This window comes from Gallinula chloropus (genome assembly GCF_964237585.1).
Source record: "Gallinula chloropus genome assembly, chromosome: 3".
Taxonomy (NCBI): domain Eukaryota; kingdom Metazoa; phylum Chordata; class Aves; order Gruiformes; family Rallidae; genus Gallinula; species Gallinula chloropus.
The window spans coordinates 41,912,541-41,934,458 of NC_140087.1; the positions used below are offsets into that span (position 1 = coordinate 41,912,541).

Genomic DNA, 21,918 nt, shown 5'->3' on the forward strand with positions numbered 1-21,918 from the left:
GAAAAGCACATGCATAGTGCTTTTGTAATATAAATAATTCAACCGTTTGATTTCAAGTTTTTTTAAATAGAACAAGTACACTTGATGAACTAATGACCTGCAAAATTTCAGATATTATCAGATATGAAGATGGCAGCTTAAAATACATTGCCAAAGCACCTGCAGTACAAGCCAGCAAGTAGTAGTTATTCCAGCAAACATCTCTGCTTAATTTTGTATGCTACCTTCACTCTCTCATTCATATGGCTACTGCGAGTCTTTCTATTGTAAACAGTAGCTTGAAACTACCCAAGCAACTCCCAAAAATCCAATACTGAAAAGCCTCTACATCTCTCTCCCAAAAACTTGCAACCATGCACACCAGTATTCTGTGATATGCCCACACAGTCAGCATTTTCAAAAGAACTATTGGACAGTGAGACTTGCAATCCTGGGGTGTTCAATTGTTGATCCTGTAAATAGGTGTTTGGAGAATGAGGCTTAGGATTAAACAAGCCATTATCCAGATATAGGATGTCCACTGACACACATCACTGACAACCTTCTCTGGAGGTAGAATTGCACCCCTTACTCTAGGGAACACACTACAAACACAACAAATACTTAAGATTGCCACAACGCCTCCAACCTCTGCATCACTTTCACTCCAAGTCTAAGAATCCTAAAAAACTACTCTAACCCTATTTTTAGGGCCACACAGCATGGGGTGTGGTTTCTTTTTAAAGCAGGGCTTTCTATGTTTTCTGCTCCTTTTCTTCTGCTATCCCTTCCCAACCCTTGCTGCTTCATCCCTGCGGAGAGAAAGCAAAACAGGTCTGAGGGTAGAAGGTTTGAAGAAGATGAAGCTCCTGCTGGAGTGTGGTCCAAGTATACAGAGAAATGACAGAGCTCACAGTCCCTCACTGAGGTTTTGTTATTCCTCCCTTCCCCTCCTCCCTTACACCAGCAAAGCAATATACCAGGAAAAACATTTAACTTCTGCTTCATACTTTGCCCACATGACTGGGAGGCTCCCAACGTAGCACCAATGAAGTGGGCCTTTCCTTAGAAAACCTAGAGCTTCCATGTCTTTCCCTCTCAGAAATTAAGTGGGGTTAGCTGGGTAATACATAAATAGTAGGAATATTTTAGAAAAAGGGGAAAAAAAAAAGCAAAGAAGTCTGACCAAAAAAAAACAACAAAAACAAACACCTCACCAGAGTTACCCCTGGACAAACTGCATATCTAATGGCAATCAGGAAACAAGAATTTTGAAGTGAAAATAAAATACAAGAGAATTGGTAAAAGCTTTAGGCAAGTCTTCAAAACTCTCTCATGATTTATTAAGGTACCAGACCTGCTTCTTTCAGTGGAACAGCACAGATAACTCAGGACAGCATCTTATATGACTGATACAGAAAGGGCTTTTTTTTTTAAAGTAAATTCAACTACAGCACACTCCAAGAGTTAACAGTGTAAGAGAGAGGAAGGAGCTCTGAGGTTAAGGTTAAGGGCAGCATCACAAGGATAACATTCTGAAAATAGGAAAAGAAAAATGTTAAGGCTGACATTAGGAAAACATTTATTATCCTGAGGATGATTAGATAGTGGAATAATTTCCCAACGGAAGTTGTTGAGTCAAACACTAGAGGCATTCAAAGGAAACCTAGATAAAAACACCAGGCGATTGATCTGCAGGGCAGCTTTGCACTAATGGCTCAAGAGGATTCTCCTCCTGAAAATAACAATTCTGAACTTCCTTTAGCAAAGCATGAACAGAAAGTGAGGCAAAACACTGCACAAAAACCAGACAAGACATTTAACTGGAACCTTGTTTTCAGATTAGAGATTATTTTTTATTTTATATTACCAATAATCTGTGTCTATTCATGCATTCAGGACTGCTAGAAAATCCTAACACACGCTGAGCAGCACCATGAGGCTGCTAAATAAAATAAATAAAGCTCTGAAATACATTTTCCAAAGAAATGAGCCATCAACTCGCCTTATGGAACACGATGGACATCATGAAGAAATCCAGCAAAAAGTTCTCTGAAATGTCTCTGTAGTCAAACCGGAAAAAGATGACAGTAAAGCTCAGAGTAACAAACTGGTTGATAGGATTACAGAATGAGGAGCGGAGGAGTTTCATCCCAGCAACTGTTATCAGAATGATATCACAGCTGTAAGAAAGGCAGAAAGAAAAAGCTAATCAAGTCAAAAGTCAAAGCATTAAATGATGAAGCTTTTAAATACAAATTAACTGTACCAAATGTATTTTAGATCACTATGTACATCTAAGGCTACACATTTTATTGGTTTCCAATATTAATCCTATGGTCTTTTAATAATCACATATATTTGACCCATATGCAACTTCATATTTTTCCTTATTATCACACATTCATCATCTGTAATAAGGAGAGAACTCTGTACTAAAATCAGTAGTATTGACTATTAAAACCCAGGAATCTAGAAAGGAAACTTTCATATAGGTCTTAAAATTTTAGATTAGGAAATACCTTGGTGCTTCCATCAATACATTACTGCAATTTGAAAAAAACCAGTCTTGAACCCACTCTATTTTTATTACTAAAAATTTCATTTGATGACAAAGTTCATAACTATTCTCCTAACTGCATTACATACACCACCAAAATTCTGGATAGAAACACCCACAGACCTGAAATGCTTGAAATTCTTACTGCTGTTTTTGATCAAGTCACCCATTGTATATAATTACTTCATCAGATGAAAATAAATTAGGTTGAGTCTCTGTTGTAAGAAGCATGCCATCTGCATTTTACTCTCCCTTACTATATTCCAGAGAGTGAAATTAAGCTGACAACTCTAAATAGTAAGTGACCACAAAGAAAACCATGACGTCAGTATCTAAAAATGAAAGTGCTTGCTGCTGCACCTCCAAGATGATGTTCCTTTTAACTCTCCACAAAACTACACAGTTTTCTGTGTAAAAAAATGGATTTACACAAGAAGGAAAGGTGGAGGTAACATGTTGGCACCCCTTCAATTTAATAAACATTCATACACGCACTCTGGATATGTACCCAAACATAGACACTTGAGGTTGTTCACATTTTAAAGTTTCATTTTTAAGCTATTTTACACAATCAAAAAGATGATCATGCTTGGACAGTAATTTTGATCTCTTGATAGTATAACCTATTCTAGGGTTCGATCCTAGAAAGATTTCAGACACATTAATTTTTAAATCACCTGGAAAGAGAGTTACTGCCCTGAGATGTGAAGCAGTACTGGGATCCAGAGACCATGAATGCTTGCATGACTCTGTATTTTATCAACAGCCATTAAGAACCAAAAGAACAGAGGCAGAAGCAGGAACTGGAACATATGATTCCTTATTCCTCACCATCAAAGCAGGAGAAATCAAAGGCAGACCTCCAACAGCCTCCACTTTCCTGGCAAGTGCCTACCATTTAGAGTCTTGTTAAATGAAATGGGCAACATCACCTTCTCCATCAAGGTTTTTAAAAGGGAGGAAATGAAAGCAGTATTTTCTGAAGTCAATCCTGATCACATACAGGGGATGTTGCATAATCAGCTCTCAGCCCAAAATATCTGGGTTTTGGGGTTCTAGACAGGATAAGAGGGAAGTGATTTATTCAGAAAGCTCTGCATATTCTGAATAATATCTCAACCATCAAGTCAAATTCAGGACTCTTTAGTAACATTAGGCACCCTCAGGGTATTCTGGCAGATGAATGAGTGTATTTGGATTGTAGTTTTGAATGTTGATACCCAAGAACCGTTCTGGATCTATTGCTGAATAAAAACCCAAACAAAGAAAAAAACAACCCAAACCTAATAGACATGTACAAGTAACTCCCTATTAATTGAGAGCCATGTAACTTCTCTTTAATAAGTCAGGCAAAGTCACTTTTTGGGAGTTGCATTGTTTTTTTGATGCTGGTAAAAATAGATAAGAACTTCAATGCATAACAAGCAACCCCAAAGCAGGCCAGGTGTTTGTAAAATGCATGGAAAGTTCTTCTCCATCCTGCTGTGAACCAGGAGAACACCTACTGCCATGACAGACACTTGACAGGCCACAAAGCTCTAAACAAGTTTTCATCATTCTAGCAAGGCTCATAAGTCTGTACATTTCCAGGTTGATTTTATTTTATGTGTCATTTAGTCATTATTGTGTATCTTCCATAATGCAGATGCGACTTTATTTGAGCGCAGGTCATTCTAAAGGATCACCAGGACATCACTGTCGGAATGAAATGCCAAGCTGATCTAATTTCTCACCTTGTCAAAGCTGTTCTTTTCAGTTTGCCCTAGGTTTCTGAATGGAAAGCCTAGCGATTAAGCTAAATAGATCCTGAAGCCACTAGAAGCCATCCCAGTGCGTCCTGTATGAACTGGTTGAATTTCGTATTCTTCAGAAAGAAAATAATTCTTGCAACATGGAGGAATTTTCATGGCAGATCACAGAGCAGAAGGAAAGCTTTTTCCTCACTGGATCCGTTAACGTGCAGAACATTTCACAAAAAATGACGTTTTATAAAATAACCCTCTCAGGAGCAAGAGAAAATAATTTGCTCATTATCCCTCCTCTTTAAAGATAGTGCCACACAAGACGCTTTTCCTGAGGCCTTAACTCCCAGCAGAAAGAAAGCAAGGGAGAGAGAAGTGGGGCTTATTTCTGAAGCCTCTGTGGCAGGTAACACAGGCAAGCTTTTCAGCTTGTCAGCATGGGTCCCATTAATAACCAGCATGTCAGGGTCTGGAAAGCTCAAGCAAACTCCTGACTGTGAGAACGAGCTGTTCTGCCTCCTCAAGAAGCAAACTGCTTCAGTCTTTTAAATCACAGAGCAAGATGAAGCTCCTTCTAAAAAACAAAAAAAACCCCAAACAAAACAACAAGCAAACAAAAAATCCCCTCCATTCAAATTGAGAAAAACTCCCCAGTCAAATCATGCAAAACGTATCACCTCAGATACAGAGTGCCACCTTCCCTTCTCTGAGGTACGCTGTGGTCTCGTCCTTGGGCAGTAAATAACTAAGGAATGTTCCAACAACAGAAAAGGGGTATTTATAAAGCAGAGAAAGTACAACCCTACATAACAGCATATATGGAAGGAGCAAGGAGAATCCAGGATCTCTCACAGGGTTACAGAGTTGAGGAGAAAGAGAGGAACTGAAGACAAATGTTTTGTGTGTGGCATTTGTGCAGTAGCTATAGGGAAAGGAAGGGATACTGGAAATGTTGTGGATAGATCTCAGTTACAAGTGAAGGAGAAAACACAGGTTATAAATTCAAGGTGATCAAGCAGACACAAGGGGGATGGGGAAGGAAAGGATTGATTGTGATGATTCTCACAGGCCAAATAGAGACAGACAGATGTAATTACTTTCTTCAATCTCAGCATTTCACTACTACTGAACACTTGAAGGAGGTGATACTTTAAGAAGTGTAACCTAACTTGGAGACATAACTATCTAAAAATAGCACCTTCCTAACCCTACATATATGCTCCATGCATGCATTCAGTCATGGCTGCTAACTAGGGACAAATGACATTTGGAGTACTTTTTAGTCTTCACAGGCTTGCGGAACCAAAGGGATGAGTGTGAACTCTGTTTCACCCTGGACAACACACCTAAACTCCTGAAGCACCTTGGCCTTACCTTCTTCCAAGTGCCTGGGGGGAAAAAAGGTCAAAGGGGACCTATAAAGGCTATCCCCATGTGACTGGCAAGAGAATCTCTGGAAAAGCAGTTGTCAGGGAGGAATACACAGAAAATTGGACTAAGACCCTACTTTCAGCCCCTAAAAGCAGGGACCATCTTTTCCTTATAGTTCTGTAATCCCTAAGATGTGTTGCTTTTCAGGAGAGAAGATTAATTAAAACATAATATTTAAAGTTAATCTAATATTAAAAGTTAAGAAATGTGATTGTTATTAGTACTGAGGAACTCCCCCCTCCCCCAGCAGTTTTTCCTGCTACTGGAACCTTCCTTCCTGAACACTGGCTGTTTCTTTGTTTTTATCATCTGCATCACTGTCATCCTGATGAAACGACTGCAGAAACCCTGCTCACTGGGGATGCTGCAGTCACTAAGCCTGCTCAATATCTGCAGTCGGCAAGTCACTGACCAAAATGTTTACCATAAAAGGCTGCCTGCAAGAATCGTACTGTGAGACCATGGATCAGCATCACCAGTTCTGCTTAGTATCAGAGATATCAGACCTTGAAAAAACTTGTATCCCTACGTTTCTCAAACCGCTCTTAATGCAGGACTACCCACCATTCTATACTGTTGAATATTTTATCCAGTCTTGCCTTAAAAGACTTGTGTGGTAAACCTTCTGATAACTCCTTTGGGAGACTACGCTGCAGTCTTAAAAAAACCTCAGCTAGGAAATGTTTCCTGATATCCAGCCTAGATTTCTCATTTTCATCTGATTAATTCTAGTTACCCCACTGTGTTTATGCCCAAACACCTGCAGCCTGGTATAGTGTCTTGCTTGTAACTGACATTTAGACATTCCACACATATCTATATATAGCTCTTTAACCTTTTAATTTCTTTTTTTTAACTCACTGGAGTCATGTCATAGCGTGTGCTAAGGTAGTTTTGCTTTTTCTTTCAGCAAAGCCAATGATTATTGTACACCAACCTAGTAATGCACAAAAGCAGACTCTGACAAGCAGACTTAAACAAATCTCGTTTCTCAATCTTCAGTCTAAAAGTGAAAAATTCTACTAATCACATGCTTTGAGTTATAATCTACTTACTGTGTACCAAGCTTCTTGTATTTACTAATTGAGAAAGCATCAATGGTGAGGGCATTCAGTATTATAGCTGGATACAAAATATATTTCTCAAAGCACTGAAGCCACACATAGAGCCGTTCAAACCACATCAAATGAGCAGCATCTGAAATAGAAAGTCAGATAACAGAGAATTTCAAATTACCAGCATTTCCTGCACTGCAGTAGTATAGAAGGAATGAGTTCTCACATTAATATAATTAAACAACTAATTCATGAGACAATGGAATTCACAATACATTTGTAATAGAGAAATCACTTTGTTCTCTGAATTTAGACAGGATCTACTTTTCTTTTTATAACTGCACTGAGGAGAAATGCCCAGAAATTGTGAGATGGTACATGTTAGATGGTTGTTTCTGCATAATCCAATTACTAGTTACTATATTAAATAGAACTTTTAGTGATGTAATGACTTCAGAGAGACCCTCTTCAGCTCTGTCACTGACCTAGCAGATGACCTCATTTGAGCTCTGTGCCTCTCCTTCCCCGTCTTATAGCAGCAGAAGACTGTTCTCCAGACTGCAAAGTATCATTGACCTCAATGATAAATGAAATCTCCTTTGAGATCTAAAGACTGAAGAATTAATATGAAATAGAAACTGTCACAGATGTTTCTCAAAACACTTAAACAGCCATTACAAAAACTATCTGCCAGGATCACATCATTCTCCAGTAAAGAATATCTCTTTTTGCAGTAGACTTTTCTAACAACATCACTGTGCTTAATATGAGTACAACTCGCACACAGAGAAAAATAACATCTTTCTTCTCAACTGAGCTCAGCTAGACAAGGTTATTGGAAAAAGAGCAAATGCAAAGAGGCAGAACTTGGTATCGACTCAGAAATAACAATGCCAGCAACTGAATCCCCAATACTGTTCCCTGCAGAAACAAAAATAATTAAGTATACACATCCCAGCCTCCCCCCACACCTTTTCAGCAACAGGCAAAGATGACATGCTGAATCAACAGATTTATATGTTCTACAGGCACAGCGGTCTATTGTATAGGCTCAAAGAGAAAGCTAAAAGCAATCATTCCAAGTTCATTTTAAGTCATGCTTTGCCAATATCTTAAGTTAAGGCAATGCTCTCTCAAAAATCTGCCTTCAGCAAGTTTGACCAACTTCTGTTTCTTGTTACAGTGTAAAAATATTTCCTCTCATTACCTAAAGGCCGCCTCCTAAAAGTTCATACGTGCAGCGAAACGTCCATTTTGGTACCTAGCTGTTATTCTCCATTCCTCTCTCCTTCTCCTCAACTACAAATTGCTCTCAGAGCTCCACTCATGAACCTCATCCAGCTGCTGGAAACTGAGCTCTGTGTAAGAACTCAAGCTTGCGTAGAGATGCGCCTATCAAGCGGAGCAAAGAGAAGGGAGCTGCAGACACAGAGGTGTGTACAGACAACGCAGACAGAACAAGAGAGCTCACATCCAGAGGGGAGCCAGGGAAGGATGTGGATGATTTGAAAATGGCTTACATGAATTTCTGGGGTATAAAAGCAGCGGTAGGAAGGAAGGAGATGAAAACTAATATAGTCTCTAGTGTTTCAAGGGCTTCTTTCTCACTCAGTCCCATGCTACCTTCTACACTTCTATTAGACCATAAGTTCATGCATCTTGACCTCAGCCTTTCCTCCTGCAGCCAGGAAAAACAACAAGTAATAAATGAGCTCTCTATATGGGCATATGAGGCGATAATTGCTATTCTCTGGAAGATCTGAAAGTTTGAACAGCTCATCCAGAGTCTATGAAACAAAGCCAGGAATGAACTTGTGGAATTGTCATTACCAGCTGCTCATCTAATTGCAAACAATCATTCATCTCATCATAGCACTGCACTTGTCAAAAAGTAGGAAGCTGAAAATGGAATTCTATGCAGTAAAAGCTCCTCATCGACATCTTGTTTTGTATACCTGTCCCTTCATTGTCCATGCCTGACAGCTACAGGATACTGTCCTTTTCCAAGCTTCTCTTTCTATACAAACAGGGAACCTTTAAGTTCAGCTCCTACATTTTTCTTACAGGGTATAAGAAAGACAACAGCCTGTCAGACATATCTATCAAAGGGATTGCACAACCTTTTCCTCAGCCTGTCTCATCTCAGAACATGATAAAAAGCCTCTGCAGCAGCCTAAGGGACTGAAGAATATATTTTTTAATTTTATTTTTTTTTACTCTTGTTTTCTAACACACACCACCAGATACACTGCAATAATACTTAAGCCCCAAAGTGCAGAAACGGATCATATATAAAATGAGGGCTGCAAAAGAAGTAACAAAGCCCATTCCCCACAATACGTAGCATGGGAAATGCAGTTGGTCTCAAAGGTGGAAACCCATCTGTGAAGATCAGCCTGGCAGATCTCTACCCTCAACCTTTCAAAAGCTGAGTCATTGTAGTTAGGAAAACAATGTCCTCTGATAAATGAAGACTGACTAAATCAGGACAAGGGAAAGAAATCCTACAGCAGCCTTTTATGATTAAGTGATGTAACAAACAATAAAACTTGAGTATTCAGAATTACTGACTATCAAGGAGAGGAAGCCCCAAACAATATTTTCAGTTGGGCATGATCTTTAAATAAGATGGATGCTTCTACTACATTTTCCTTGGTGTTTTGCAGTAAAAGGTAAAAGACAACCTTCAATCAAGTCTCTTGGGTATTTTTTTCCATGCCCAAGCCTTGTTTGCAAAGTATTCATTTTGAGTTACAAGATTTTATTTTAGAAGAAAAGATTTAAATCCTTAATGCATGGTTTTGCAGAGAATGATCTGAACTCTTTTGTTGTTGTCGAGTTGAAGAACAGACTACAGTCCCTGAGCAGACTGTGTTCTGACAACGCTGTCTTCAAACACCTCAGGAACATATATTGAAAATGATTAAGGCACAGGATCCATCAAGAAATGACAAGCAAGCTTTTGGCCAGTAACAAAGGCAAGATGAGAGCTGGGGAGGAGTGGGGGAAGCTGTGCCTCTCAAAGTATACTGAGTGCTTGCAGAAATAACTGTACCAGAATAGGGAATCAGACCTCAACATCCTAAAATATTTACTTCAGCACTACATGCTGAAGCCAGCAGATGTTACACCAAGAGCAAAACTGCAAGAAAACGTCACAGCTCCTTTCAATGTTAATGTTCCTCTAAAAGCAAACTCTAAAGTTGCCCTACTCATGCTGTTCAAATGACACATAGTTGTATGTCAGGGGAAAAAAAAAATAATCTGTCTCAATTTCATCAACCATTTAAGTTATTAAATTATATAAAGTGCCAATGTATGAAACATGAACTACAACATACCAAACAACAGTACTGTGGTGTAAAAGCAAAAGGCAGATGAGATGATGGCTCATGAAATGCCACTTTGGGCCAGCAAGATGACTAAGGGACAGCATTTGACAAAGGAGGAGAGGCTAAGAGAGCTGGAATAGCTTAGTCTTGAGAAAAGAGTCAGGGGAAATTGTATTAATGCCTGATAGGGGGCATTTTTGGTGTATAAATACCTTATGGGGAGGGAAAAGGTGATGGAACCAGTAACAGGACAAATGGAAATGGGCACAAACTGAAATTCCACTTCAACATAAAAAAGAAAAAACCATGAACAAACAAAAACACCCAAACGAATTTTTTTACTCTAAGGATGACTGAATACTAGAACAGAGCGTCTAGAAAAGTTGTGGAGGCACCATGCTTGAAGGTATGTAAAGCTGAATGGCGCCCTGAGCAACCTGCTCTAGTTGACCCTTCAGGCCCCCAACAACAGAAAGACATGGAGCCAGTCCAGAGGAGGACCATGAAGATCATCAGAGGGCTGAAGCTCGACTTGTTGAGTCTGGAGAAAAGGCAGCTCCAGAGAGAGCACACAGCAGCCTTCCAGTATCTGAAGGGAGCCTGAAGAAAAGATGAAGAGGAGCTCTTTATGTAGTACTACTGAATGTAGACACAGGACAAGGGGTAATGGCTTTAAGCTGAAGGAGAGTAGATTTTAGACATTAGGAAGAAATTCTTGACTGTGAGGGTGGTGAGGCCCTGGCACAGGCTGCCCAGAGCAGCTGTGGCTGCCCTCTCCCTGGCAGTGTTCAAGGCCAGGCTGGATGGGGCTTTGGCAATCAGGTCAGTGGAAGGTGTCCCTGCCCATGGCAGGGCGTTGGACTAGACAGACTTTGAAATTCCTTCCAACCCAAACCATTCCATGACTACAAGACTGCTCTGAGCAGAGGCTTTGCACCAGACAGCCTCCAGAGATACCTGCCCAGTCTCAGCCCTTCTGTGCAGAAGTCTCAGGAGACAACTTCTACAGGTTCACAAATTTGCTGGTGATTGGGGGTGTGCGTATGTGTGTGAACGACAGGCTATGCATGCTATTCAAATGAGGAAAATGTAAAACTTAATTTGTTCTGCCTGCTCTGTTCCTTCCAGATTATTTATTTTAAACAAAGATAAGCTGCAAGTCATTCCATCCATTGTTTAGAAAAGATATTATTACAAACCTCTCACTTCTCGCTGCTTGTGCTCTTTGCTTTTAAGGATAGGGTGGGAGATCCACAGCCAGGGGTGATGCTTGCGAAGCTGAGGAAGGATGTAATGTGTTACAAATCCCACAGTCCAGGCTAAAGCAAACAGGACAATGCTGAGAAATGGCTGGGCCAAAGAGAAAAATACAAAACACAGTTATAATTTGCAGACAGCAATTAACAGTTTTTAACACTACCTATAACTGTATTTTTGTGCAATTAATTTTTACTCCTGTGTTCAAACTCTGACTTCACAAGTGAATACAGACTTTAAAATATCTAGTTTGCACACACAATTAACCAATTTTTTCATCCTTAATAGGGCAGGAAGAAAAAAGCGATCAAGCTTATTCATCTGTCTCCCAGGTTCTTCATCATAAAAGATCTGTGGATATGCTGAGGTGTAAGGAAAGGGATGTCAAATAAGTAACACTGAAATTAATACAAATACCCGTAAACTAACTGCATTGCAAGGAAAAAAATGTTAGCGTGACCAGTAAATAATTTTCAGTCAGTTATTTTCCCCAAATCTCTGTTCTTTCCACTTAAACCACCCTGTGGTTTTGCATGAAGGAGATAATACCTTGCTGGGGGCAGGGGGAGAGGAATCAAAAAAAGATGACAGATACACACCCGTAATGATAGAAACACAGTGCTGGCACTGACAGCGAACGACAGAACAGCAGCTGCTGTGCAGACAATGAGATCCGATTTCAAGATTTCTTTCTGCAAAAATAACCATTTTATATAAAATTAGTAAACCAATACTATTTTAACCACAGTAAACGACTGTTCTCAATTACTTGCAGTCTGCATTGTGATAAGGCTAATCAGCACTCCCTGATACAAAAGTATTTTCCTCCACTCTGCTTTGGGAAATGATTTCTTCACACTCTAGGCTTGCCAAAGTAATCACATTTAAATTCATCACGACTAATTTTCAATTATATTTTTAAATCAAGTAGCTCTAAGATTGGAGAAATGAAAGCAATACATTTTCATATCAAGTCTGATTCTGTTTAAGGAATGTAAGTCTTTTACTTTATGAGTACTTTCTTTTTGGGAATCAAAATTCTGGTTCAATTTCCTATTTGCAAGCGTTAAGGTTTCTCCAGGTTCTCTCTCTCACATTTCTGAAACGACTCACGCTTTTCCATGACGGCTTCAGAGACACAAAGTTAATACATTTGTCATGTTCTGAAGTGACATGTCCCATTCTCTGATTTTCTGTATCGAAAGCCAAACTTTGGCAAGATTTTATGGATTTCAGACAAGGCCTTTTTCTAGTGTCACTGAATGGTACTGAAAGGACACGTCTGCCTTTACATAAAGATCTATAACTAGGGTAAAGAGTAATTTTGTTTCTAAAGATTGGAAAATATCACTGTCTTTCCAGCCTGTTTTTCTTGTGATTAAAATGTCATTCTCAGTAAACAAATAAACAAGATATCTTGTGAGCTGTGCCATCTTCTGAATTGTACTTCAGAGGTCACCCACACATCTTTGCAGATAAATGAAAATCTCTTAGATTTATGAGAGAGGCATTTTAAGTTCTGCACTCAATACTGCTGCTAAGTTATCAAATGAGGAACTATTTTCAGCTCTGGGTTTAGAAATTTACTTATGCTTCAGTTCAAAGACATCTAGAAACAACATGTGAAATGCAACACTGGGTCAGAATTAGAAGCTCATCTGATTTCCTGGTGCTGCAGTCTAGGTAAGTCTTCATGTATCTCATCAGAGAAAAAGAAAACTAAAATGATCATGGGGTAGCAAAGCTAGGAATAAGGGAGAAAAGAAAGCAAGCAAGCAGAACAAGTTAACAAAGGAAAGGTTGTGAATTATAGGGGAAGCTGGTAGCAACCACTATATTTAGGCTGCCTATCACTCCCTGTTATGAAAGATAACTCTTAGTAAAAGGTCACAAGCATCAGCACTTCCACTTACTGCAGCAGCCCTTTGAAATTCAGCAGGACTAAAAAGCCTTCAGGCTCCAGAAGTACTTTTGCTTTCTCCCAGGAAACTCCAATCTGGTTTAGTTGAATTCTCAAGTGATCATCACTGTCCTCCCCTTTCTCAGGCTGCTCAGGAGCATGGACCTCCAAAACAATAGCACTGATTCCCCTCCCAGAGCTATGTCCTCTCCAGACAGCCCTGTACTCCCAATGGACTACTAGTGGAAGGCCTTCCTAACTCTTCTCAAAGATCTTTTTAAGATCTAGCACTGCTGATCTTCCTCACTTCTTGGCCACTGTACACAACAGGAGAACCACAACATGAGGGACCTCACAACAGGAAAGGGATTCTCTTCACCAAACAAACCTTTGATACCTGCCTGTCCTTACAGGTCCTCTCTGTTGGGTTCATGTCTCTCACTAGGCAGCTGTGCATTCATGTCCAACTCCAGAGGTTTTACTATATGGAGCAGTACTGAAAAATCATGGTCAAAACTGTGATACAGATGGATAAGGGAATTATTCCCAATACATGTAATAGGATTTTTTTAACCTTTCCAAGGTTTTTTAGAATAGGTCTCACACAAAAATCTATGTAAAGCAGCAGTATTGAGCTGTTAAATTCAGCATCTGAGAATGTTAAGCAGTGCCAGACTTATATGGCAGTACTTCAGCTCTTTTGTGAATACATATTATGAAGAGTCTTGATCAAGTATCATTTTCTGCACAGCTGAATCCAACTACTCAATAATCTTAAACAAGTTTATAAGAACAACAAACACACTCCAATCATATTTTCAAGCTCTTCCGTGCAACCAGAGAGGATTTCTGTGAAAATGACTGCTCACAATCAGGTGACTGAAGAAGCTGCCATGGCAAGAACTACATCAAATATTATAAATGCAGCTACAAAATCAGCAGTGGTAAAAATAGTGAGCATTTTCAGGGAGAGGCAGCATCCTAACTTTCCATTTTGTGCTGGGTCATCAAAGAGAATCTTTTTAACAGATTACATTCCAAAGAGAGTGCATTAAACAGATTATGTTGCACCAGATTAGCATTCCCCACCTTTTCCATCTCTGAGTTTGCAAGCTTTCTGTTTAGGATGCTTTCAGTACTTTAGACACATTAACAGTTCCATACAGGAAAAGGCTTATGTTTTTTAAGCAATTATTATTCAGGTATTTAAACCAGAATCTGACAACTGCACTCCAACTCTGGCAACAACTTAAGCATTTAAAGTATCATATATGCCCAGGCTTGCCCTTCTGCCCTTGCACAGAACTGCTTCAAAATGTAAATGTACTGCTCAGCTGCCGACTTGCACAGCGATCCTCACAGGAGCTCCTTCTTGATACGGCAGACACTTTCAACCTTCTCACAAAGTAGTTGCTTTTGTTTCTTGTCATGACAGTGACCAGGGACTGCAGGAAATGGCTGACCCTAGGCAGTTACTTCTCTGACTGAGGGAGGTTCAAAGGTACCTTCTAGGAGAAAGCCTTGGCCAACCACCTACAGGCTGCTGACAGGAAAGATCTGTAGCTTCCACCCTTCCTGCTGAAGGCAGCCAGCTCCTGCAAAGCACATGCCTACCTTGGACATAACTCTGTTCCCCATCCAGCATTTAGACCCAACTGTCTAAAGCAGGACTTTGTGTTCCATTCTCAAGGCCAGGCACTTAAAGTCGAATAGTCCTATGATGTGATGCTTGAGTCCTTCACTGCAATTGGTCCAATGTGGAAAAGTTAAGCTCTGATCACAGTTAAGATCTCTGCAGTGAGAGAGAATCACTGTTACAGTTTGGGATGAAATCAGGTGTTGGATTTTTCCCTCTTTTACCTTGAGTATAAAACGAAGCCCCAAACCAGCATCACTACATTTAATGCCTCAGACTGTACAAGCAGAACATACTGCAGTGGCACTTATTTTTTTTAATTATTATTTTCAATTACGCTTTTGGAGCTTTGTACAAATCCTTTTACTAGCTATCTAAATGTTTGTATTAAAGGCCAGGAAGGAAGCTGGGTTTGAATGTAACACATTAGCACCCTCAGGCCACTGGTTAATCTAGTAATCAGCCATGCGGATGCCTATAGAAATTAGTTATAATGGTAGGAAGCTCCATTCTCAAAGTTGAATGGTCAATTATCCATCACAGCTGCTTTATAATTCAGGCTTCCAAAGCTGGCAATTCTTACTCAGCTACTGAAGCGAAGGAAAACAGTAAAGGTCATGTAACTAAACATTAGAGATGCTGTATTTATTATTCCTAACATCAATGCAAAGCCACTACAGAACACAACACATTAATTTTCGATATTAACCTTGTTTGCTTTCAGCTCCTCAAGGAATTGATTGGGTTCTGTACGCCTCAGGATTTCTGATTAGAATGGCTCTTATTTAAATGGCAGGGTATGGAGACCGTACGTCTGCGTATAGACCAGGACAAGGCCGGCTGTTGCGTTGCATCCTGCCACCTCTTGCCCCTAAGAGGGAGTCAGAAATGCTCTTCTCACAAGAGGAAAAAACTACCACCATGAAATCTCTTTCAAATACTAACACACTGTTTCACCCAATTTCTGGGTAGCATGAAGATCCCCTTGCAGAAGTTCTGGAAACTATTTAAAACTGGCTTTTAAGAGTCTGACAAGTCCTACATCCTAAGCATGGCTGCTGTCACTGAAGCAAGTCAGCAGAGACTGCGGCTTGATTGTACTCCTCAGACTTGAGGCACATGCATTTTCTCCTGCCTTAATTCTTCCCTACTTGCTCTATTAGCACTGCATTGTGAGATAGCAGTGGGAGTCTCCTGGCAAACTGGTTAGTGTTTAATTGAGACAGAAGTACCAGATAACACAGGGGTAAGACAAAGAGTGCATATTAATCATAAATTGCCCTCTCTTTCTTCAAGAGATCTCCCAGTGTGGAAGAATTAGCACTGCTAATTGGCATTGTAAGCAAATGCAATTGCTTACAGTTTTTATATAGACTGAGGGAAGCCTGGACAGAGGGAAATAAAAAAATAAAGGCAGCAAAGAGCTAAACAAGCTCCAGCAACACTGAAGGAAAGCAGCCTTTGTCTAGAAGCAGCAGCAGCATGGAGTATCAAATGTACAGAGCAGAAAAGTGCCAATCCCCAAAGCCAGGTACATCCTGGAAAGCAAAAGGTGCCAGGAATCCCAATTAATTAAGTGCAAAAAAACCCACCAGCAAAACATGATAGGAATGAGATATGGCGAAGAGAAATAGTGAAGTCTGGCCAGTCCCATCCTAGTAGGTCAAGGGCCCAAGTGCTGTAGCCATGTTAGTCTAAGACTTCAGATTCCTGTCCATGGGACACATACTGACACAAGAATAGGTTGACAGTCTGAGCATGACTCACTTGAAAATACATCCAGAATTTTAGATACAATTTTGTGCACTCTTCATTTTCAATACACAGAAGCCTTGCTCAGGGTTTTCCTCTGCACTGTGCAATGAAGCCAGTTAAGTGGACAGCCACAGTAACTGCCTCAGTCCCCTGCAAGGCTCCCTCTGCAAAGCAGATGACACCAGGCTCTGTACTAAGGGCACGATTACCAAAAGATACAAGTGGGGTATAAATACGAGGCATGAGAAGCTTCCTGTTACACCTGCCAAACAGTGCCCATGTGCTAGAATGGACTAACAATGAACTGTGGCAACAGACCACACACCAACACCAGAAATGCCACAGAATAACATAAATACTTTGGGTTTTACTCTGTTACTAGCTGGACATTCATATGGCAGCGTGACCCTGTTGCAAACAGCTCAGTTTGCAAGAAACCACAGCTCAGCACAAGTGACAAGAAATGGACATATTTTGCAAGGTATACAGAAGAGATGCATCCCTTTGAAGGGACATCTGGGGGCCAGGCCAGCTACTGCACTAGCAACTGGTACTATGGACTCTGGGGTCACATCGAAGGGTCAGAGAAGGCAGTCTGTCTTCCAAGCACACTCTGAATGCTGCTGCCTTCTGCAAATGTTCAGGAATTAATAACTGCCTAGGTTCCAAATTCTCAGATGCAGGTGTTAGGGATGTGGTCAGGGAGAAGGGCTATCTGACAGCTGGGAAGCAGGACAGTTCACCCCATGGTATTTCTGGAAAATTGATGGTTTTCCCACATGAATGCTTTTTAAGGTCAACCTCTCCTTTTTTTTTTTTCTTCTTTTTAATATAAAAGAATGCAAAAAGGAAGATGGGTCACTTTGGATGTTAAAGTGGGAAATAAGCTGACACAAACTTAAGTGTCAGACAGAAGGAAATAAACAGCCTGCCTAGCAAAGACAGGATGAGATGGCAACACTTGGAACCAGGCATGTACCTGCCCCTCTCACACTATACAAGTTTCAGAGGCTTCTTCCATCTCTGGGTGCCAAGTGCAGTCTGTGCTCTACCTGGCTTAGCTGGGGCAGAGGGCATAAAGTCAAGAGTACTTCCTGGCACAGAAAAAGGCATTCCTGAAAACCAAGTCAACTGTTAACCTTATTAAAATAGCCCTTACTCATTCTTTTAAACACATTTAATTCTGTGGACCAAATCCTGTCCCTCTCCAGAGTAGACAGGAAGTTTGGCAGGACTGCACAGCTTTTTGAACAATCCAGTCTACCTTGTACACACCAGGATGCCAAGCTGTAACTGTGCACAGAACCTACATAAGCTCTCCAGCTACAAGGGTGAGATGCCCCATTCCCTGATCATTGAGAATGCACTTCTCAACTATATCAAGGAATCAATGTTGCAGAGTCCTTCAAAAGATCCTTTCAGAAAAGGAAATGGCAATATCCTCCTTCTTCCTTCAAGCCTCATGGGAAAGAAGTCCTAGAATAACTTCTGAGTTTCCATCTGTGCATTAAATGACTGGGATATATATCCTGCTATTTTCTGTGCTTTTAGTAATTTAAATATTTAAGTTACTATATCAGAATGTTTAAGGTACACCTGTGGGGGAAACGGATTGGAGAAAACTTTGAACAGAAAGTATTGGAAGGTCTTACCACTGATTCTCTCATCTTTTCTGGGAGTGGATCTGCTGATGAATCTTCAAAGTGTTGACGCAGAAAGTGAGGGACATATTTGCACTGAATAAGGGACCTGTTAAAAAAAAATAATTCCTACTTAGGATACTTCTTAAGATGTCCAACAGATATGAATATTCCTAGGGGGCAGCGGAGGAGGAACAGCCTCAGACTTCCTCCCTCCTCTACGCAGTAGCCACCTTATGTCTATAGCTGAAGATTGGCACAACCATCTCTACCCGTGATCAGGGTAGAACTTCCTCGTCAAAACCTTAAGGAGTCTCAGTAGTCCAATCAATGTGATTAAGTCACTTAGAGGAATGAGCATAGAGGGTACTGTTACCTTCATGCCCTCTATTAATGCTTCAGCTACGCTGAAACCAATATGGGAGCTGTTTAGACCCATGTTAGAAAGGCCAAATAAGCTATTTCTTTATAAACTGTATATTAATCTTTAGTCCAATATTTATGTGCTGCTTCCTCTTCCATCTTGAAGTTTATGCCACAGGCCATCCTTTAAAAACTGTTTCCAATCTCTTCAGCATCCTTTAATTAAGTTCAGAGCTGTTTTGTTGCTTTGGGTTTTTTTCAATAAAATCATAAACCTCCTTTTTAAACGATTATACGTTTTTATCATGATTGCACGACAAACATTTGATGTTGCTGTACACATTCTTAACCTTAAAATATATTTAAAAAACATTCCAGCTGCTCAAGACTTGATTAAGAATGCTATGAAATCAGTCGGTAGATTAAAAAAATTCAAATGAATTTAATGGTTTAAGATTATTTCCTTAAAACAAAAAGTTTTAAGTAAAGACAAGTTTCCATTTTATTAAGGAAGTTAATGACCTGAGGTGTCCTTCCTGGGGAGTGAAGGATGCATTTAAACTACTTCAAAACTGAAAGAGCTCACACTTCCATGCTGATTCACAAGTACCTGTCTGTGTTTTACTCCAAGGTTAAAGAAGTCTCCCTAACACAGCACACAGCTTCACTTCCTTCCATACCCATGTCCCACACTGAAACAGATGATGAACTACACCACACCCACACGAAGCCTGATCGAGGCCTAGCTGACGCCAGTGCCAGACATGGGAGGCTCTGGATAAAGTTAATGGCAATAGATATAAGCAATGCTTGTTGCTTTGCCACACCAGTACCTGGTAATGTATACGTATCAGAATCTCCATGAATCTCCTAGATGGTAAAAGACTTTCTCACCTCTTCAGCAACATTTACTGGGATGTCATTTGTTTTACTAGCACCCTACGTTCTTTACTCCTTCAGGATTTTCCTCATTTTCCTGTGTTTCTCTCCTCAATTATAACCTGAACAGCCTAGAACGCACTCCACTTCTTCCTTCTTTCCTGCATTACAGAGCTGTGCTTCCAATCACCTTGAACTTACCATATACTTACTACAATCTGCATACACTGAAGAGCCTCCCTCAAGACACGCACAACACACCTCAGGAAGCAAAGGAGAGAACCTGTGGGCTTCCTCACACCTCCTCTGTACTGCTCTAGGATAAGACTGAGCTGTCTGCTAGGCAGAATCCCAGGTGGGGGGAAAGGGGAGGTGATACTGGCTACACAAAACTCACCTGGCTTGCTTAATCCTACATCCATGTTCATAGATGTTCAGCTGCTTGTTGATCATCACAACCCCCAGGACAGCCATACAGCACAGTTCCCACACAGGAAAACTCATGTCTGCTGCCCCAGGCTATGGATCTATGGGCCTCTCCCACATCACCACAACCTGTGAATCACAATGTTGGAGACTTCTCCCTTGGACCCCCCTTGTCTTCAATGGCAGCTCTTAATATACACTACCTTTCCTCAACTATCTTCAGCAAACTATGCCAGAGCAGAAAAGGAAGGAGTTAATCTCAAACAGAGAGGCATAGCTTACCAGCAATGACTTTCAGCAAGAGCTGGAATTGAGCCACCTGCCCAGCACATCAAATGTCCTTTTCTCCTTGCCACAGTGCAACACAGAGTCCCCCTCAACCAAACTGCTATCCTCCAACATGGCAAACACACAATTTCCCAGAGGGTGAAGTCTGCCTCAGAGAATTTGGATAGCACTGTTTAAAGAGCACCAGCCTTGCTGGTAATCTGACTGCAGCACTTCATTTATTTACAGGACAGATACGAGCCAGGCAGACACGACAAGGAATTTCTACCCCACCCTAGTTCTTTCAGGAGACAATCCCTGTGGCTATGAAACCCAGGCACCGCTGTGGTTCTGTGCTGTACAGAGTAATCAATAAATAACATTTGCAGGCAACTTACATCAGTACAGATGGGTCACTGCTTTGTCTGCTGAGGTGATAAGAAAGTGCAACTAGCAGACCACAGAAAGCAGAGAACAGTGCTGGAATGTGCTGTGCATCCCAGGGTTCCTGAACAGGAGGACAAAAAGCAGAATATTTGTAAGTTAGGAATGCAGAATTTAATTTTCTTATTTTTCTCCTTTTTTTTTTTTTTTTTTTTTTTTTTAAGTAGTCTGAGCCATACCTGCAGTGTTAAATGCACGGCATCTAAATTTATACACCATTTACCAAGGACTGAAAAATCCTCTTTCATACCAAATTTTATTACTGTGAAAAAGACTGAGATTAGAGGCATGTTTTGCTATCATATTATGCAAGTCCTCTATAATCAGCAATTAGCTAGGAAACCACATGAAAGGCAGGTTTTCTCTCCTCTTTAATGAAAGACTAGAGGCAAATTCTCATTAAAAGAGAGTGAAATGAACTGAACTGTATTTGGCTAAACTCTAAATAGATATGTAGTTACTTGACCTGTGGCCAGGTTGCATACAACAAATGCCAATGTCACCTAAATCAGGCAGCGGGGTACAGTTCTGGCACCTCTCTGTGAAATCTTTCTGTTGCTTTGTTTGTTACATCGAGGCCCTGCCTAGATGGTAACGCAGCAGAAGGGGAGAGTATGTGACATGCCTGGGTGGGAAAAGAGTACACAATTTACACACTTGCCAGCACACTCTGAGTCTAATCAAGACTCATCTTGAGTCTAACCAAGATGAGAAGCTGTCTCTGGGTGACTTTAACAGCTAAAATTGGTTAGAAATAGTAAGAGAAAGAATAGGAAGTTTGAGGACACTTATCACGACCAGTCCTTGGCTACAAATCAGAGATCCTAAGACATACTTGTGAGTCCTGGCTGTGAAAGGACACAGAAATTGAGTGGATTTGACCCCTAACCATTTGATCTATTAGGCTAAGTCAATTCCTCCACACAACTTCTACCCGATCAAATCCAGGTGACGTTACTGGATCCTGACATCAGAATGTTTTCTGTGTAGGTTTTGAGAGAAGGTGCTTGTAGTACACCTGTGAAACTTTAAACCTTGCTCAGCTAGTGTCAACAAGGAATCTTCTGCAGTACCATTTTGTCCTTGAAAAACTTCACAACTTTTACAGGACCAGTATTTTTACATGTGGTTTTATTGATCTTATTTTGCCCATTGATGTTCAGGATTTCTTTGCAGAGCTGATTCACAGAAAGAAAGATTTAGTTTCTTTCAGGGCAATGAATACGTGGCTAAGACAAACTAATTTGCTGTT

At 40.5% G+C, this 21,918-nt stretch overlaps 1 protein-coding gene across 1 annotated transcript in view; it reads right to left on the reverse strand.

The window, feature by feature from the left end:
- The window catches only part of PCNX2 (pecanex 2), a gene marked incomplete at both ends in the record, with an annotated part of 151,395 nt that overhangs the window by 65,378 nt on the left and 64,099 nt on the right, over positions 1-21,918 (reverse strand). The window contains 6 exons of the mRNA XM_084262153.1: positions 1,985-2,162; positions 6,768-6,909; positions 11,299-11,449; positions 11,956-12,048; positions 18,300-18,396; positions 20,621-20,730. Coding sequence (XP_084118279.1) covers positions 1,985-2,162; positions 6,768-6,909; positions 11,299-11,449; positions 11,956-12,048; positions 18,300-18,396; positions 20,621-20,730 — 771 coding nt within the window. The remainder of the gene's footprint in view (positions 1-1,984; positions 2,163-6,767; positions 6,910-11,298; positions 11,450-11,955; positions 12,049-18,299; positions 18,397-20,620; positions 20,731-21,918) is intronic.